This window comes from Bufo bufo, chromosome 3 (assembly GCF_905171765.1).
Source record: "Bufo bufo chromosome 3, aBufBuf1.1, whole genome shotgun sequence".
NCBI lineage: Eukaryota > Metazoa > Chordata > Amphibia > Anura > Bufonidae > Bufo > Bufo bufo.
In genome coordinates, this window is record NC_053391.1 from 544,987,602 (window position 1) to 545,005,586 (window position 17,985).

Consider the following 17,985-nt stretch of genomic DNA (forward strand, 5'->3'; position numbering starts at 1 on the left):
AGGATGATGTGGTCAAAATACTCATTTGCCTAATAATTCTGCACGCAGTGTATAAAAATGCATAAACATTAGCAAAAAGTGTGCAATTAAAATCATATAGCTCAGAACAATATCAAAGTGGAGCGACTCTATTAATACTGTAATATTAAATCATGCCTCTTATTGAGGCCAGTCGGATGACAAGTAGCTAGCTGAAACATCCAGAACGCCTCCCTATTTAATAATTTCCTTTTGTATTTTCCCCCTCTCACAGGCATCCTGACTCTCTCAATCCCCTGCGCCTTAAGTCCTGATGTATTTCCCCCATGCACAACCGCAAAGTGCAGACTGACTGCAGACACATTGCGGTTACCATGGTGGGGAACATCAGAGATATGTTTGCGAATCCTAGGTTTAATCTGGTTAGAAGTACATCCAACATACTGTAGTTGACATTCTTCGCAAGTAATTAAATAAATCGCATATTTGGTGTTCAGGTATGTTATTATTTCAAAATCCTTGCCATTTGCTGTTGATTTAAAATCGCCATCCGCCACAAAGTGATCACAGCAGATGCACCTGCCATGACCACATTTGTAACTACCTCTGCTTGCTAGCCACATTGGTTGGAGTGTTTTTTTCTCCTGGAACAGACTTGAGCTAATTAGACTGCAGTGCCCAGGGTGGGAGCTTTGCGCGCAGCACATCTCAATCCTCCCACAACTACATCAGACCACTGATTATCATAGCTTAGCACGGGCAAATACTTCTTGACAATTTTACACACTTCACTGTACTCTTCACTATATTGTGTGACAAAGGTGGTGGTATGTCTCCTATGATGGTTTTGCTTGCTCAGAGTATCAGAATGTCGCTTAACTGGAAAAGTTAACTCCCTCCTATCCATAGCAGATATACACTGTCTCTGTTCTGTCATCCGCTGGCGTGAATATGATCTTTTAGAAAGTCTATTGATTATATTATTGGATTCAGATATGAAGGTATCTATATCAGAACAAATACGTCTAGTTCGAATTAGTTCGCCCTTAGGAATATTATGCAAAACATGGGGCAGATGACATGAGGAAGCATGGAGGATCGTATTGCCCAAAGATTCCTTCCTATATGTGGAAGTACAGATTCCTGGTGTGGTTACACACCCCCTCAGACACAAATCCAAAAAATAAATAGAGACCGGATCATAATGAACACTGAAAGAAATAGAGTCAAGACATGAATTCAAATATTCAGCAAACAGTGGTATGGCCGCCACATCACCAGACCAAATGAACAACAGGTCATATATATAGCGACCATACCACTGCACCCGGTCATGGAATGGGTGAGTGTCAATGAGGAGAAAGCTCCTCTCCCACCATGCCATGAAAATATTGGCTATGGAGGGAGAGAACTTGGCCCCCATCGACACTCCAGATATCTGTAAATAAAATGTATTGTTAAACATAAACAAATTGTGTCTGAGGAGGAAATCCACCACTATTTCCATAAACTCCTGCAACTCATTCATACAATCACTATATGTACACAGAAACCAGCGCAAAGATCGTAGTGCAAGGTCATAAGAAATATTCGTATACAGTGACATCACGTCTGCAGTAATCCAAATGTATTCACTCTTCCACTCAAACGAGGAAAGAGTTTGTAACACAGACCTGGTGTCCTGTATAAATCCAGGAATAAGAGGGATCAATGGCTGTAGAAGTGAGTCAACCCACTCAGACAATCTCTCTGAGTAAGATCCTATGCCTGCTACAATTTGTCTCAGTGGAGCAGGAAAAACATTCTTGTGGATTTTAGGCAGAGCATGAAAAATAGAGACGACCGAATGGGTTATATATATATGCTCAGATTCTTTTTTATTCAAAATACCTTGTTCGAAGCCCATAGACAATATTTTGGCCTACTTTTTTTGGAAATAGGGGAGGGGATTGCCAGCAAGAACAGCGTAGACTGTAGTATCATTTAACATATTTAATACCTGTGATTTGTAGATCTCACTGTCCAAGATGACAACCGCACCTCCTTTATCTGCTTGTCTGATGATTAGGTCGTCTCTACTTTGCAGGGTCCGCAGAGCATTACGCTCACAATAGGTCAAATTTGCCTGCTTGCCTGTATACAAAGATTGGGAAGGATCATACTGGTTTCTATTTGACACATTTCTATCCTTTTAAGCAAATAGGTCCCTCTCTACTAGCTCCTGATATTCATCTAGGGCTGTGGACCTTGATTGTAAAGGATAGAAGTCCCTATTGGAGGTTTTAAATAATACAGAATTATTCACCAACATTTGGTCATCTTGTTGTGACCGCATCTCCTGCAAAGAAACCACATGAACCATTTCCCCAAAGGACAAAACGTTTAGTAGAAGGTGACATAGCAGTGCCCTCCTCAACAGTAAAAGAAGTAGCTAAATCCATCTCTGCGACATTTTCAGATGCAAAATGCCTTTTTAAGGTGAGGTTCCGTGCAAGTCTATTCACATCCAGAATTGGTCGATACAAGTCAAAGTGATGTGTGGGGGAAAAAGACAAACCGATTTTCAAAACATTGACCTGATCCGCTGTTAATATCGAGGCGGATAAATTAATAATTTGTATATCATCTATCTTCTCCTGTATCGAGAGGGATAACGGCGAGCATTTTCTTCCGTGTCTCCTACCTGCTCTCCGTTTTTTGAGTTCCTTTGATTCAGAGAGGCAGCCTTGGACCCCCGTATAAAAAGCATAAAGGGCAAGGACCAGTACTGGGTGGCAACGTACTTAGACACCTGGTACAAACACAAAATGGCAGAATGCAGCACTTCCAGGCCTTGCTTCGAGAAATGCTGCATTCTGCTTTTGCGGGCGCTGGCAGAGGAATTTCCACTCACAGAGAAACAGTTGCGGATACCAATCCTTCCGCGCATGCAAGAAAAGGGCGGTTTTAAGATGTGTTTGTCACTTCGGATATGAGATCATTCTTGCAGCCAACCAATCGACAGCCGCCTTCCGGATCCAGCCTCAGGGACTGACAGGTGTCCGACCACATCGGCTTAACGGCCCATGACGCTCTGAGAAGCGAGGAACCCCTGGACAACTGGGTGTGCAGGTTGACCTGTGGCCAGAGCTGGCACAATTTGCCATGGAACTCTCGGCTTGCCCCTCGTCGAGTGTCATGTCTGAAAGGACGTTCAGCTCAGCAGGGGGGATCGTGACCAATAAGCGCACTCGCCTAGCTCACGACAGTATGGACTGCCTCACATTTCTAAAAATTTATGAGGCATGGATCTCAGAGGAATTCAACACCTGTGACGACCACGTTTAATTGAATTTCCCCATGACAGCCCACAAATATCTGCCGCCACCCAGAACAAATAATGGTCCCTGTCTTAGGTAAATACAGCGGCATAAAAGGCCTTTTCTATCCAGTGAATGCCTAATGTTTGGGACCTCGGAGGAATTCAACACTTGTGACAACCACGTGTTATCAAATTTCAACTATTATCATTAGTTTTTTTTTCAAGTGGGTGGATTTCGTTAGCCATGTTTTTAATCCAATTTTATATTTTTTGTTCTTTTAAACATATGTATTTGACATCTATCTATTTTTGCTGACCTGCAGTAAAATTGATATCTAATGACCAGTGAATGCCTAATGTTTTTGGCCTGTACTACACTGACCTGCAGTAAAATTGATATTGAATGGCTGTCTAATATACCTCCAGCCACATAATCACTTGATCATTTATATACGGTGAATGCATAATTTTTGGGGCCTGCAGTCCACTGGCCTGCAATAAAATTGATATCCATTGACCGTCTAATATACCTCCGGCCACATAATCACTTGATCATTTATGTACGTTGAGTGCCTAATGTTTGGGGCTTGTACTACACTGGCCTGCAATAAAATTAATAACTGGCCAATAATAAAATTGTTATACGGTGGCCGCCTAATTTACCTCCAGCCACATTATCAATTGTGCTTTTCTGTACGGTGATTGAATAATTTTTTGGGCCTGTAATCCACTGGCCTGCAGTAAAATTTATATCCATTGACCTTCTAATATACCTCCGGCCACATAATCACTTGATCATTTATGTACGTTGAATGCCTAATGTTTGGGGCCTGTACTACACTGGCCTGCAGTAAAATTGATATTGAATGACCGTCTAATATACCTCCAGCCACATAATTACTTGTTCTTTTCTGTCTGGTGAATGCCTAATGCTTGGGACCTCGGAGGAATTTAACACCTATTGATGACAACCAAGTGTTATCGAATTTCAACTATTATCATTTTTTTTTTTTTTTTTTAAAGGAGGGATTTAATTAGCCATGTTTTAATCCAATTTTATATTGTTTGTTCTTTTAAACATATGTATTTGACATCTATTTGTACTGGCCTGCGCTAAAATGGATATCCAATGGCTGTCTAATATACCTCCAGCCACATAATCACTTGATCATTTATGTACGGTGAATGCATAATTTATGGGGCCTGTAATCTAACTGGCAAACAGTAAAATTGTTATACGGTGACCGCCTAATGTACCTCCAGCCAATTATCAATTGTTCTTTTCTGTACCGTGAATGAATAATTTTTGGAGCCTGTAGTCCAGTGGCCTGCAGTAAAATTGATATCCATTGACCATCTAATATACCTCTGGCCATATAATCACTTGATCTTTTATGTACGGTGAATGCATAAGTTTTGGGGCCTGTAATCTAACTGGCCAATGGTAAAATTGGTATACGGTGACCGCCTAATTTACCTCCAGCCACATTATCAATTGTGCTTTTCTGTACGGTGATTGAATAATTTTTGGGGCCTGTAGTCCACTGGCCTGCAGTAAAATTGATATCCATTGATCGTCTAATATACCTCCGGCCACATAATTACTTGTTCTTTTCTGTCTGGTGAATGCCTAATGTTTGGGACCTCGGAGGAATTCAACACCCGTTGACGACGACCACGTGTTATTGAATTTCAACTATTATCATTTGGGTTTTTTTCAAGAGGGGGGATTCCATTAGCCACGTTTTTAATCCAATTTTATATTTTTGTTCTTTTAACCACCTCAGCCCCCAGTGCTTAAACACCCTGAAAGACCAGGCCACTTTTTACACTTCTGACCTACACTACTTTCACCGTTTATTGCTCGGTCATGCAACTTACCACCCAAATGAATTTTACCTCCTTTTCTTCTCACTAATAGAGCTTTCATTTGGTGGTATTTCATTGCTGCTGACATTTTTACTTTTTTTGTTATTAATCGAAATTTAACGATTTTTTTGCAAAAAAATGACATTTTTCACTTTCAGTTGTAAAATTTTGCAAAAAAAACGAGATCCATATAGAAATTTTGCTCTAAATTTATAGTTCTACATGTCTTTGATAAAAAAAAAATGTTTGGGTAAAAAAAAAAAATGGTTTGGGTAAAAGTTATAGCGTTTACAAACTATGGTACAAAAATGTGAATTTCCGCTTTTTGAAGCCGCTCTGACTTTCTGAGCACCTGTCATGTTTCCTGAGGTTCTACAATGCCCAGACAGTACAAACACCCCACAAATGACCCCATTTCTGAAAGTACACACCCTAAGGTATTCGCTGATGGGCATAGTGAGTTCATAGAACTTTTTATTTTTTGTCACAAGTTAGCGGAAAATGATGATTTTTTTCTTTTTTTTTTTTTTTCTTACAAAGTCTCATATTCCACTAACTTGTGACAAAAAATAAAAAGTTCTATGAACTCACTATGCCCATCAGCGAATACCTTGGGGTCTCTTCTTTCCAAAATGGGGTCACTTGTGGGGTAGTTATACTGCCCTGGCATTCTAGGGGCCCAAATGTGTGGTAAGGAGTTTGAAATCAAATTCAGTAAAAAATGACCTGTGAAATCCGAAAGGTGCTCTTTGGAATATGGGCCCCTTTGCCCACCTAGGCTGCAAAAAAGTGTCACACATCTGGTATCTCCGTACTCAGGAGAAGGTGGGGAATGTGTTTTGGGGTGTCATTTTATATATACCCATGCTGGGTGAGAGAAATATCTTGGCAAAAGACAACTTTTCCCATTTTTTTATACAAAGTTGTCATTTGACCAAGATATTTATCTCACCCAGTATGGGTATATGTAAAAAGACACCCCAAAACACATTCCTCAACTTCTCCTGAGTACGGGGATACCAGATGTGTGACGCTTTTTTGCAGCCTAGGTGGGCAAAGGGGCCCATATTCCAAAGAGCACCTTTCGGATTTCACTCCTCATTTTTTCCTGAATTTGATTTCAAACTCCTTACCACACATTTGGGCCCCTAGAATACCAGGGCAGTATAACTACCCCACAAGTGACCCCATTTTGGAAAGAAGACACCCCAAGGTATTCCGTGAGGGGCATGGCGAGTTCCTAGAATTTTTTATTTTTTGTCACAAGTTAGTGGAAAATGATGATTTTTTTTTTTTTTTTTTTTTTTCATACAAAGTCTCATATTCCACAAACTTGTGACAAAAAATAAAAACTTCCATGAACTCACTATGCCCATCAGCGAATACCTTGGGGTCTCTTCTTTCCAAAATGGGGTCACTTGTGGGGTAGTTATACTGCCCTGGCATTCTAGGGGCCCAAATGTGTGGTAAGTAGGTAAATGACCTGTGAAATCCGAAAGGTGCTCTTTGGAATGTGGGCCCCTTTGCCCCCCTAGGCTGCAAAAAAGTGTCACACATCTGGTATCTCCGTACTCAGGAGAAGTTGAGGAATGTGTTTTGGGGTGTCTTTTTACATATACCCATGCTGGGTGAGATAAATATCTTGGTCAAATGCCAACTTTGTATAAAAAAATGGGAAAAGTTGTCTTTTGCCAAGATATTTCTCTCACCCAGCATGGGTATATGTAAAATGACACCCCAAAACACATTCCCCAACTTCTCCCGATTACGGAGATACCAGATGTGTGACACTTTTTTGCAGCCTAGGTGGGCAAAGGGGCCCATATTCAAAAGAGCACCTTTCGGATTTCAAAGGTCATTTTTTACAGAATTTGATTTCAAACTCCTTACCACACATTTGGGCCCCTAGAATGCCAGGGCAGTATAACTACCCCACAAGTGACCCCATTTTGGAAAGAAGAGACCCCAAGGTATTCGCTGATGGGCATAGTGAGTTCATGGAACTTTTTATTTTTTGTCACAAGTTAGTGGAATATGAGACTTTGTATGAAAAAAAAAAAAAAAAAAAAATAAGCATTTTCCACTAACTTGTGACAAAAAATAAAAAATTCTAGGAACTCGCCATGCCCCTCACGGAATACCTTGGGGTGTCTTCTTTCCAAAATGGGGTCACTTGTGGGGTAGTTATACTGCCCTGGCATTTTCCAGGGGCCCTAATGTGTGGTAAGTAGGTAAATGACCTGTGAAATCCTAAAGGTGCTCTTTGGAATATGGGCCCCTTTGCCCACCTAGGCTGCAAAAAAGTGTCACACATGTGGTATCGCCGTATTCAGGAGAAGTTGGGGAATGTGTTTTGGGGTGTCATTTTACATATACCCATGCTGGGTGAGAGAAATATCTTGGCAAAAGACAACTTTTCCCATTTTTTTATACAAAGTTGGCATTTGACCAAGATATTTCTCTCACCCAGCATGGGTATATGTAAAATGACACCCCAAAACACATTCCCCAACGTCTCCTGAATACGGAGATACCACATGTGTGACACTTTTTTGCAGCCTAGGTGGGCAAAGGTGCCCAAATTCCTTTTAGGAGGGCATTTTTAGACATTTGGATACCAGACTTCTTCTCACGCTTTGGGGCCCCTAGAATGCCAGGGCAGTATAAATACCCCACATGTGACCCCATTTTGGAAAGAAGACACCCCAAGGTATTCAATGAGGGGCATGGCGAGTTCATAGAAATTTTTTTTTTTTGGCACAAGTTAGCGGAAATTGATATTTTTTATTTTTTTCTCACAAAGTCTCCCGTTCCGCTAACTTGGGACAAAAATTTCAATCTTTCATGGACTCAATATGCCCCTCACGGAATACCTGGGGGTGTCTTCTTTCCGAAATGGGGTCACATGTGGGGTATTTATACTGCCCTGGCATTCTAGGGGCCCTAAAGCGTGAGAAGAAGTCTGGAATATAAATGTCTAAAAAATTTTACGCATTTGGATTCCGTGAGGGGTATGGTGAGTTCATGTGAGATTTTATTTTTTGACACAAGTTAGTGGAATATGAGACTTTGTAAGAAAAAAAAAAAAAAAATTCCGCTAACTTGGGCCAAAAAAATATCTGAATGGAGCCTTACAGAGGGGTGATCAATGACAGGGGGGTTGATCAATGACAGGGGGGTTGATCAATGACAGGGGGGTGATCAATGACAGGGGGGTGATCAATGACAGGGGGGTGATCAGGGAGTCTATATGGGGTGATAACCACAGTCATTGATCACGCCCGTGTAAGGCTTCATTCAGACGTCCGGATGCGTTTTGCGGATCCGATCCATCTATCAGTGCATCCGTAAAAATCATGCGGACATCTGAATGGAGCTTTACAGGGGGGTAATCAATGACAGGGGGGTAATCAATGACAGGGGGGTGATCAGGGAGTCTATATGGGGTGATCACCACAGTCATTGATCACGCCCCTGTAAGGCTTCATTCAGACGTCCGGATGCGTTTTGCGGATCCGATCCATCTATCAGTGCATCCGTAAAAATCATGCGGACGTCTGAATGGAGCTTTACAGGGGGGTAATCAATGACAGGGGGGTGATCAGGGAGTCTATATGGGGTGATCACCACAGTCATTGATCACGCCCCTGTAAGGCTTCATTCAGACGTCCGGATGCGTTTTGCGGATCCGATCCATCTATCAGTGCATCCGTAAAAATCATGCGGACGTCTGAATGGAGCTTTACAGGGGGGTAATCAATGACAGGGGGGTAATCAATGACAGGGGGGTGATCAGGGAGTCTATATGGGGTGATCACCACAGTCATTGATCATGCCCCTGTAAGGCTTCATTCAGACGTCCGGATGCGTTTTGCGGATCCGATCCATCTATCAGTGCATCCGTAAAAATCATGCGGACATCTGAATGGAGCTTTACAGGGGGGTAATCAATGACAGGGGGGTGATCACCACAGTCATTGATCATGCCCCTGTAAGGCTTCATTCAGACGACCGGATGCGTTTTGCGGATCCGATCCATGTATCAGTGCATCCGTAAAAATCATGCGGACATCTGAATGGAGCTTTACAGGGGGGTGATCAGGGAGTCTATATGGGGTGATCACCACAGTCATTGATCATGCCCCTGTAAGGCTTCATTCAGACGTCCGGATGCGTTTTGCGGATCCGATCCATCTATCAGTGGATCCGTAAAAATCATGCGGACGTCTGAATGGAGCTTTACAGGGGGGTAATCAATGACAGGGGGGTAATCAATGACAGGGGGGTGATCAGGGAGTCTATATGGGGTGATCACCACAGTCATTGATCACGCCCCTGTAAGGCTTCATTCAGACGTCCGGATGCGTTTTGCGGATCCGATCCATCTATCAGTGGATCCGTAAAAATCATGCGGACGTCTGAATGGAGCTTTACAGGGGGTTGATCAATGACAGGGGGGTAATCAATGACAGGGGGGTGATCAGGGAGTCTATATGGGGTGATCAGGGGTGATTAGGGGTGATCAGGGGCTAATAAGGGGTTAATAAGTGACGGGGGGGGGGTGTAGTGTAGTGTAGTGGTGCTTGGTGCTACTTTACTGAGCTACCTGTGTCCTCTGGTGGTCGATCCAAACAAAGGGGACCACCAGAGGACCAGGTAGCAGGTATATTAGACGCTGTTATAAAAACAGCGTCTAATATACCTGTTAGGGGTTAAAAAAAACACATCTCCAGCCTGCCAGCGAACGATCGCCGCTGGCAGGCTGGAGATCAACTCTCTTACCTTCCGTTCCTGTGAGCGCGCGCGCCTGTGTGCGCGCGTTCACAGGAAATCTCGCGTCTCGCGAGATGACGCGTATATGCGTGACTGTGCGCAGGGCTGCCACCTCCGGAACGCGATCCTGCGTTAGGCGGTCCGGAGGTGGTTAAACATATGTATTTGACATCTATTTCTACTGGCCTGCAGTAAAATTGATATACAATGACCGTCTAATACACCTCCAGCCACATAATCATTTGATGTTTTCTGTCAGGTGAATGCCTAATTGGGGCCTGTACTCCCGTGGCCTAAAATAAAAATTTTATAGGCTCCAGCAGGCCCCATTTTTGACAGTTTCCCTTTAAGATGCATAAAAATGGCCCCTGATTAAAATACATATTTTTTGTGGGAATTTTGCCATTGATCCCCCTCTGGTATGTCGCTGTCCATTTTGTGGGACAATTTGTGCACTTCTTGTAGGTATTTGGTGGCTGAAATAACGACCTGAAGGTTTTTTTAGGTTCGCCTGCTATTAAAGTGAATGGGGCCCGCCACGAACTTGCGGTTCGCGAACATTTGATCGCGTTCGCAAATAGTCCCGGCTGATGTTTGTCCATCACTACTGACTGATCCCTACTGCAAAGTGGGAAAAGAGCACACATATTGCGAAGTCTCTACTCAGTGCCTAGATTTCTATGGAGCCAGTCTCATGCAAGGAGAGAGAGCACAATATTCATGCGCTTTCTCCCTTCATTCTAGGGATTGATGGGGGTCTCAGTACTCAGACCCTCACCAAATCACAACTTTTGATATATCTCAATGTGAAAAGTTAGTGACCCTTTAAATAAATGCTTTTTTTTTATTTTCCATAACCCTGCAAACTATATTATTAGATTAGTAGTTTTGTACTTTACATATTACTGATTAAAGAATTTTTAAGTAGTACTAATCCCCTCAAATTAATGATCCTGCAGTATAAAATCTAATAACCAAATCACTTGAATACTTCTGCCAACACAAATACAGATTAGAAATAGGTTGATTATGCACTTACAGGCTCTTGAATGATAAAAATGTGTGCCATATCATGCTCCTTGTTATTATGATTTTTTGGGAGTAATTTTAAAACTATTAATTGAGCATCAGGAAGAGCCACATCGAAAACATTTTGTATAATTTTACATAACTGCAATTTTACATAACTGCAATAGAAAATTTTAAGAGAATCTGTCACCAGCCACCTCCCTAACAAACTGTTTGGATAAAAACGTGGCTGTGTTTCACCTGATTAAAATGCTGTTTTTCTTTTTTTGATCCGAGGCTTGTTTACCAAGTTTTGATACTTTGTCTTAGTATGCAAATTGGATCTGTGGTGCAATGGGGGTGTCAACCTCAAAAGGTTAATAAATTAAAAATAATCAACTCACCTGTCTACGGTCCTGCTATTCTTATGCTGCTGCCCCATTTCCAGCCTCTCTTGGTCCCAAACGGACCGAAAGTGGCTTGGTCCATAACCGTTGCGGGCAATCACAGTCACATGTGCTAGAACAGCACATCATTAGGACATCACTAGCAGTGGTATGCTGTCCTAGCACAGTAGCTGGGAACGGGGTATTGGAACTCGAAGGGAGGGACTGATGAGTGTATTTTCTTTCAATTTGCAACAGGTTACGATTAGAGATGAGCAATTTCTTAAAAATCTGATTCGGCTGATTCTCAGAATTTCACAAAATAAATTCGCTTTGTGACTAATTACTTCGTCACGAAGCACATTTTTTTGTAAGTAGTGGTTGCAATGAGAGGGAGCTGCGATAGCGCCGCCCCCGTCATTGTACCCCTCAGATGCCGCTTTCATACATGATCATGGCATCTGAGTGTAAAATTAACAGTAAAAAAGAAATCAAACTTACCGCCTCCATATGCTCGTGACGGGCCGGCTGCCGCCATCTTGCTTGAAGATCTCAGCCGAAATCTTGTGCGGCGCGAGATTATGTCATCACGCCAGCTTCAATTGTGATATCCAGAACATACAGGCTGTTAATATGTGATAAATAAAAATAAATTATAGCAATTAGGGATGAGCGAATCGATTTCTACTGTAAAAAAACATTTCCCGACCTCGAGTTCGGTTCCAAGTGGTTCGGGAAATGTTTTTTTACAGTAACAATTCATTTATGAAGTTATTATGCGAAGGTTCGTGAGACTTCGCGAAGTTATAACTTTGGCTCATCTGAGCCAATACATTCTAATACTGTACAGAGCGCTTGCTCTGTACAGTATTCAAATGAAGTATTATGCGAATCGATTTTGGATGTTTCATCCTAAGTCGATACGCTCATCCCTAGTAGTAATGTGTCTTTAAGGTGAGATCCAAATGTTATTTGTTCTTATAAATACCCTATCAAAGGGAAATTACAATGTTTTTTAAAATATTTTATATGTACTCTTAATCTTTGGGAAAGATATGTATTGAAGATGATTTTTTTTGCATTGCTAAAGTTATATTCAGGATTAGCTAATACATCATAATGGCAGCAGCAGTATTCCAAGGTCTGCCAACACAGAGTAAAGCATTTGATATGCTTATATGCATCTGCTCAGCTGCAAATGTTCCTGGATATTATCTTAAAATGTTGCTAATTATGCAACACATTTATCTGTCAAGGCATAGCTCTACAAGGACAGTGTTCTGCACATCATTTTGGAGGTTGATAAATAAATGATATGCATGCACAATGTAGAAGGCAAAAGAGAAAACTAGAGCCATCTGAATCCTTTGTGTTGGTTGAAAGGCTCTCTGTGGACAACTATTAAAACAATATTCATCAGTATTTCTTGTGTCCACTCAAAACATCTATAAAATAAAGAATTGTAAAAAATCCTTTTATCATATCATGTATTATATTGCACTAAAATATGCGATAAATATACAAAGACTTCTTCTATACATCTCTCAGGAGTTAAGTCAGCTCCCTTATTGATCCTTCTTCCACTGCTATGCCTGCATTAGGAGACAAGGAATGCTAAGACTTGCAAATTGGATAAACCCACTTTCAATTTGGCAGCAAAAATGGAAAGCACCAGGAGAAAACGACCACCTATGTTCTCTGTAAGATTTCTACTAGCCTGCTTAGGTCCACAGTATGTAGAAAATCCCACAGACTGGCAAACATTGTGGACAAACTTTCACTTCTTTTTTACTCTTTTCTATTTATTGGTAATCAAGGACACAATACTTATTATAAATGTGGTCATTATCATTGTAGGAAATGTACCTGGTTACAGTAAGGGTACATTAACATCTCATGTAAAAATTTGTCAGGCTGTTCTGGCAGAGGAATAGCCTGCCAAATTTCACTGCATCCAGCATATATAATGCCAGGAACTGCCGGATACCCATTGACTATAATGGGATCCAATGGTGATCCGGCCACTTTCCAGCAGAAATGCTGGGTTTCTGCCAGATAAATAAGATTTTGGTCTGGCCAAGAGCCAGCATTTATGCAGTAACAGGCGGCCGGATCGCTGGTGTGAACCTAGCGTATGGACCTTATCCCTTAGGCAAACCTATGCTACGAGGTTCTTTAAGACCCATGATTAGGAAGCATGGTGCCAAAGTAACAATAAAAAAAGCTCACCTGTCACAAGTGTTTCAGGTCCAGGACCAAGCTCCAGTCTCTGCCATTTCCTGTCTATGTGGTATGTAGTCTGTATGCATGTTACCACTGCCTGACAATTAATGGCCTCAGTGAAGACCTGTACAGGAGCGGCATGTGACCAAGGTCACTGCGGAGATAGTTGTCTGGCCAGCAGCCGTGACCAGCATGTAGATGGTGCTCCACACTTACAGTCCAACTAGGAACAGAAGTGGCAGATACAGGAGCTTGGTACTGGGCATTTGTGTCAGGTGAGTCTTTTTTTTTAATTTTTACTTTGGCACCATCCTCAACTCCTTGACCATCAGTTTCCAGTCTGGGAAAACCTAAGGAGATCTACTATATACCAGTATCATATTGTAAAGTATTTAGCAGCTCACACCACTGTTTATTAGTTCCTGGGTTGCATATTGCAAACGGACTGCAGTAGAATAAATCAATTTAACTACTTTCTTTTTATATATTTCAATTTAACACTGACAATTTGATAAGCAGTAAGGAGAACAAATTAGTTTATGCTTAATTCAACACCTCAAGTAAATCAGTGACAGCTGCTCTAAGTAGCAATCAAGCAAAATTAAAAATATAATTGCACAATTCTCACCTTCACAGTATGTTTCACTGTTTTACCCAGCTTCCAAAACCAACATAATATAATCTTTAAAGAGAAATGTGTATATACAGTATAAATTGTACATTGTGTACACTGCACTATTAAGGCAGTATGCGTTGTTTGTGCAAAAAGGGGTGTTATTTCAAGTGTATTGAACTATTTAGCCTACTTGTATCTGTCTTCATGCCACCTTTGTCTTCTCTCCAAATCCTCTTGTTGCCTTTTATTCTCTAGCTTTTCAGCCTAAAATATGCACAAAGAACACAATAAACAACTTTGTCATTTAATACATGGTGCACTAGTCTGAATATAAAAAGGAACCAAAATGTGCTTTTCAGTTGACATGACACTGTCTGAGCAATATGAACTCTTCTGAATGGAAGCTCATGTACTAGACATCTTCCAAATAAAATACTCACTAGAATTTTTTCACGAGCAACACCTTCCCCTATGTACAACATGTTTAAAGAGGCTATCTACAGTAGTTATTTTGGCTTTTATTTTTATACCAATTGCCTTATGATACATAAACTAATGTAACTACAAGAGTATAATATGGAAGAGACAGTATATGGCCAATATTATATTTGGTAGAATGGTCACAACTAGGAAAAAAATAATGTTTGCTTTTTTAAAACAAAACCAGTCTACACAATTCTAAGTTGAAAAAAAGACCTTAAAGGCTTTCAATTGGTCTTTATTAAAGATACAGAATCCTTTTTTGTGAACAGAGCTGAGATACTGTAGTAGCAGCCTGTGGATTTTCTGTCTTTTCCGTCAGACCATGAGCTGACGACTTCTTATCTCTGCTCTCTGACATTCTAAACACTCATTAAAGCTCAGTTCTTATCTTACCCATAAGAATGTGGCTTAAATAAGTGTTTATGACCTTTTAGTAGTTTAGAGATAAGGTTTATTAGATGACCACAAAGTGAAAGTTACTAGACAGTTAACCCTTTGTGACATCATGGCTCAATAGAAGGCAAATTGAAAATATGATGTTAGCCAAAAACTAATAAAATGCAATCATAAACAAAATTTGCCTCTGAAGGTGTACATAGCATTTAAGGGTAATTTACTAAAGCTTTGCATTTCACAAGCCAGTGTTAGTATAGCCCCTCTAGAAAAAGATCTGAACAATTTATTAAATGGCATGCCACTTAATAAATTTGTTGCCTCATTTGCTTCCCATGCACCAGAACTGAAATCTACTCCACCTAGGAGTTAGAATAGATATCTGGAGTAATGAGCACCAGTTTTCTGACGTATATGTCTTTAAAAGAGCGAGGCTGTGGAGGTCCTGCCCATCACATCCAGCTCCTACTCTGCACACTTTTTGGAACAGTGGCAAAGGTGTTGGAAAAATCTAAGTCACACTTGTAACAAAATTAGCGACTTTTCTTCTGCAGTAAACTACGGTAGAGATAAATGAAATGACCCTTATTGAGCACAGTTACAGGTAAATCGCAATGACCTTGCAGATCATGAGATATTGCTGAACAGCATAATTTTAGCCACTAGATCCAATGAATAAAAGTACAGTATTATTCAGCATTAAAGGGGTTATCCGAGGCTGGAAATGGCCCCCCATACGCCTGGGCCCCTCAAACTGATTGTACCTACCTGGCTCCCAGCTCCCTGCACTGCTCCTGGTCCCCGCATGGCTGCCGCTGCTGCACTGATGAAAACATCACATGTTGGGGGAGCAGCCAATGGCAGGCGGTGATGGGGACGAGCTTCCCTAGTGTCACCTGCGATGCTAGGAAAGGCTCATCCTCATCACAGTCTGCCATTGGCTGTTCCCGCCCAACACCAGATGTTTTCATTCACGCATGGGGAGAAGCAGCTACGGCATTGCGGGGACCAGGACTCAAGTCCATTTCCTGCAGTGAGGAGAGGTAGTGCTCTGTGTGAGTGCTTCATTCTTCTTGTTTTAGTGATCATAGGGGTCTCAGCACTCAGATCCACCCCCACCACCACTGCCACTACCTCACTCCCACCCCCACGCTACCGATCAAAAACTTTGATATGAAACTATGGCATATCAAAAGTTTGTTAAAAGTACAGGCATACTTTGAAGCACCAGACAACAGTGTAAGATCTTAGCAACTGGAAAATCAATTGGATTTGTCATGACCACTAATGAGTCCTTGAAACTGAAGAGATCCAGCAGTCAATTTGGAGGCATGTAAAACATTGGTCCAGTTCAGAAATATTAGTTGTCTATTATAAGTTTCTGTTCCCTTGATTACTGTGCAAAACAGCAGCATAGTGGCAAATAAGATACATGCTACAATGAAACTAAGAGCCCATGCATATGGACGTATATACAATGTTTATTGCTTGTGTTATATTTCATTAAGAAATTTAGTAAAATAAATTAAAATTAATAATTCAGGGTGAGGTAATCTTCACTTCAAAATGTCTAGAATGGATTACCTAAACCCCTTGAAGGACTTTTTTTTTTTTTTTTGTTTAATTTGTCCCTAAGCAAGCTGTAACCATATTGCCCTGTTCTGAGCTGCTGTGTTCTGTCTTTCTGGCTCTCTTCACTGGTCTTCCACTCCCCGTCTGTCAAATTCCACGCCGACTCGGTCACGCTCGCTGCAGTCAATGACTTTCCTCAGCAGTGACATGTCCCCAAGCAGCACGTTACTGCTGCGTCACACACCACCATGGGCAGACTGTCCATAGACCCTACAGGTAAATTTGCCTGTGGGCTGACACCCAGAGCACCAATTTAGGCCTCTTCATGGCCACCAGCCAGGTACATAAAGATCTGATGCTCTTAACATTAATTAATGTAGGAACATAATGTTATGCACCTGGCCAGCAGCCACAGATGCCCTCCTAAATTCAACTGTATTGCTGCCCTGAGGATGATGATATAGCTTCATATTGTGGGGTGGTCGGCAATATTTAGTGCTGCACTGTGGTAGTTGGTTTTACAGAGGCAGTATTATGTGCTGCACTGTGGTATCTGGTTCTGCTGGGGCAGTATTTTGTGCTGCATGGTGGTATCTAGTTCTAAAATGAAATAAAACAAGTTTACTGGCGCTCTTACTTAAAAATGTTGTGAGTATGCTGCAAGGAAAGTCAGTGCTGCAATGACAATTTGAAGAAGTAAAAGAAGAATTCCTGCACTTACTCTCTGACTGCACCTAAGTATCAGTGACTAGAAGTAGGGTTCTACCACGTCTGCTGTCCTCTGAGTTGTAATTAGTATCTATTTGTGACTACCTGTACTTGTAGAGGAGAGTCCGAAATGTTGATGTGTAGTGGTGAATACTTGATAGTTGCCCCGATTCTCCAGTCCGGTAGAAGCAGTCAAGCTGTGTGGTTGGAAAATATGCCCCGGTATATGGTATTTGGTTCTGCTGGGGCAATATATTGTGCTGCACTGTGGTATCTAGTTCTGCTGGGGCAGTATTTTGTGCTGCACTGTGGTATCTGGTATTGCTGGGGCAGTATTATGTGCTGCACTATGGTATCTGGTTCTACTGAAGTGGTATTTTGTGTTGCACTGTGGTATTTTGTTCTGCTGGGGCTTTATTTTGTTCTGCACTGTGGTACTGCTGGCCCACCTACTTCTGTCGCCCCACCTTCCATCAGTTTGAACCACCTACAACATGGGGCCAATTTAATTTTTTTTCCAGTGCCACTTTAAGTTCCTAGTCTGCCCCTGCATGCCACTTGGGGACACGTCACTGCTATAGTAGTGCACACGACCTGACTCCATCCATGTGGACACACAGGGACTGGAAGACTAGTGAAGAGAGCCAGGGAGATGGAACAGAGCGACGGGGAAC

General features: G+C 41.6%; 1 protein-coding gene across 2 annotated transcripts in view; it reads right to left on the bottom strand.

The window, feature by feature from the left end:
- Positions 1 to 17,985, bottom strand: part of EPSTI1 (epithelial stromal interaction 1) — a 198,141-nt gene that overhangs the window by 84,156 nt on the left and 96,000 nt on the right. For both annotated transcript variants that reach the window (XM_040425422.1, XM_040425421.1), the window contains exon 6: positions 14,346 to 14,419. In XM_040425422.1, coding sequence (XP_040281356.1) covers positions 14,346 to 14,419 — 74 coding nt within the window. The remainder of the gene's footprint in view (positions 1 to 14,345; positions 14,420 to 17,985) is intronic.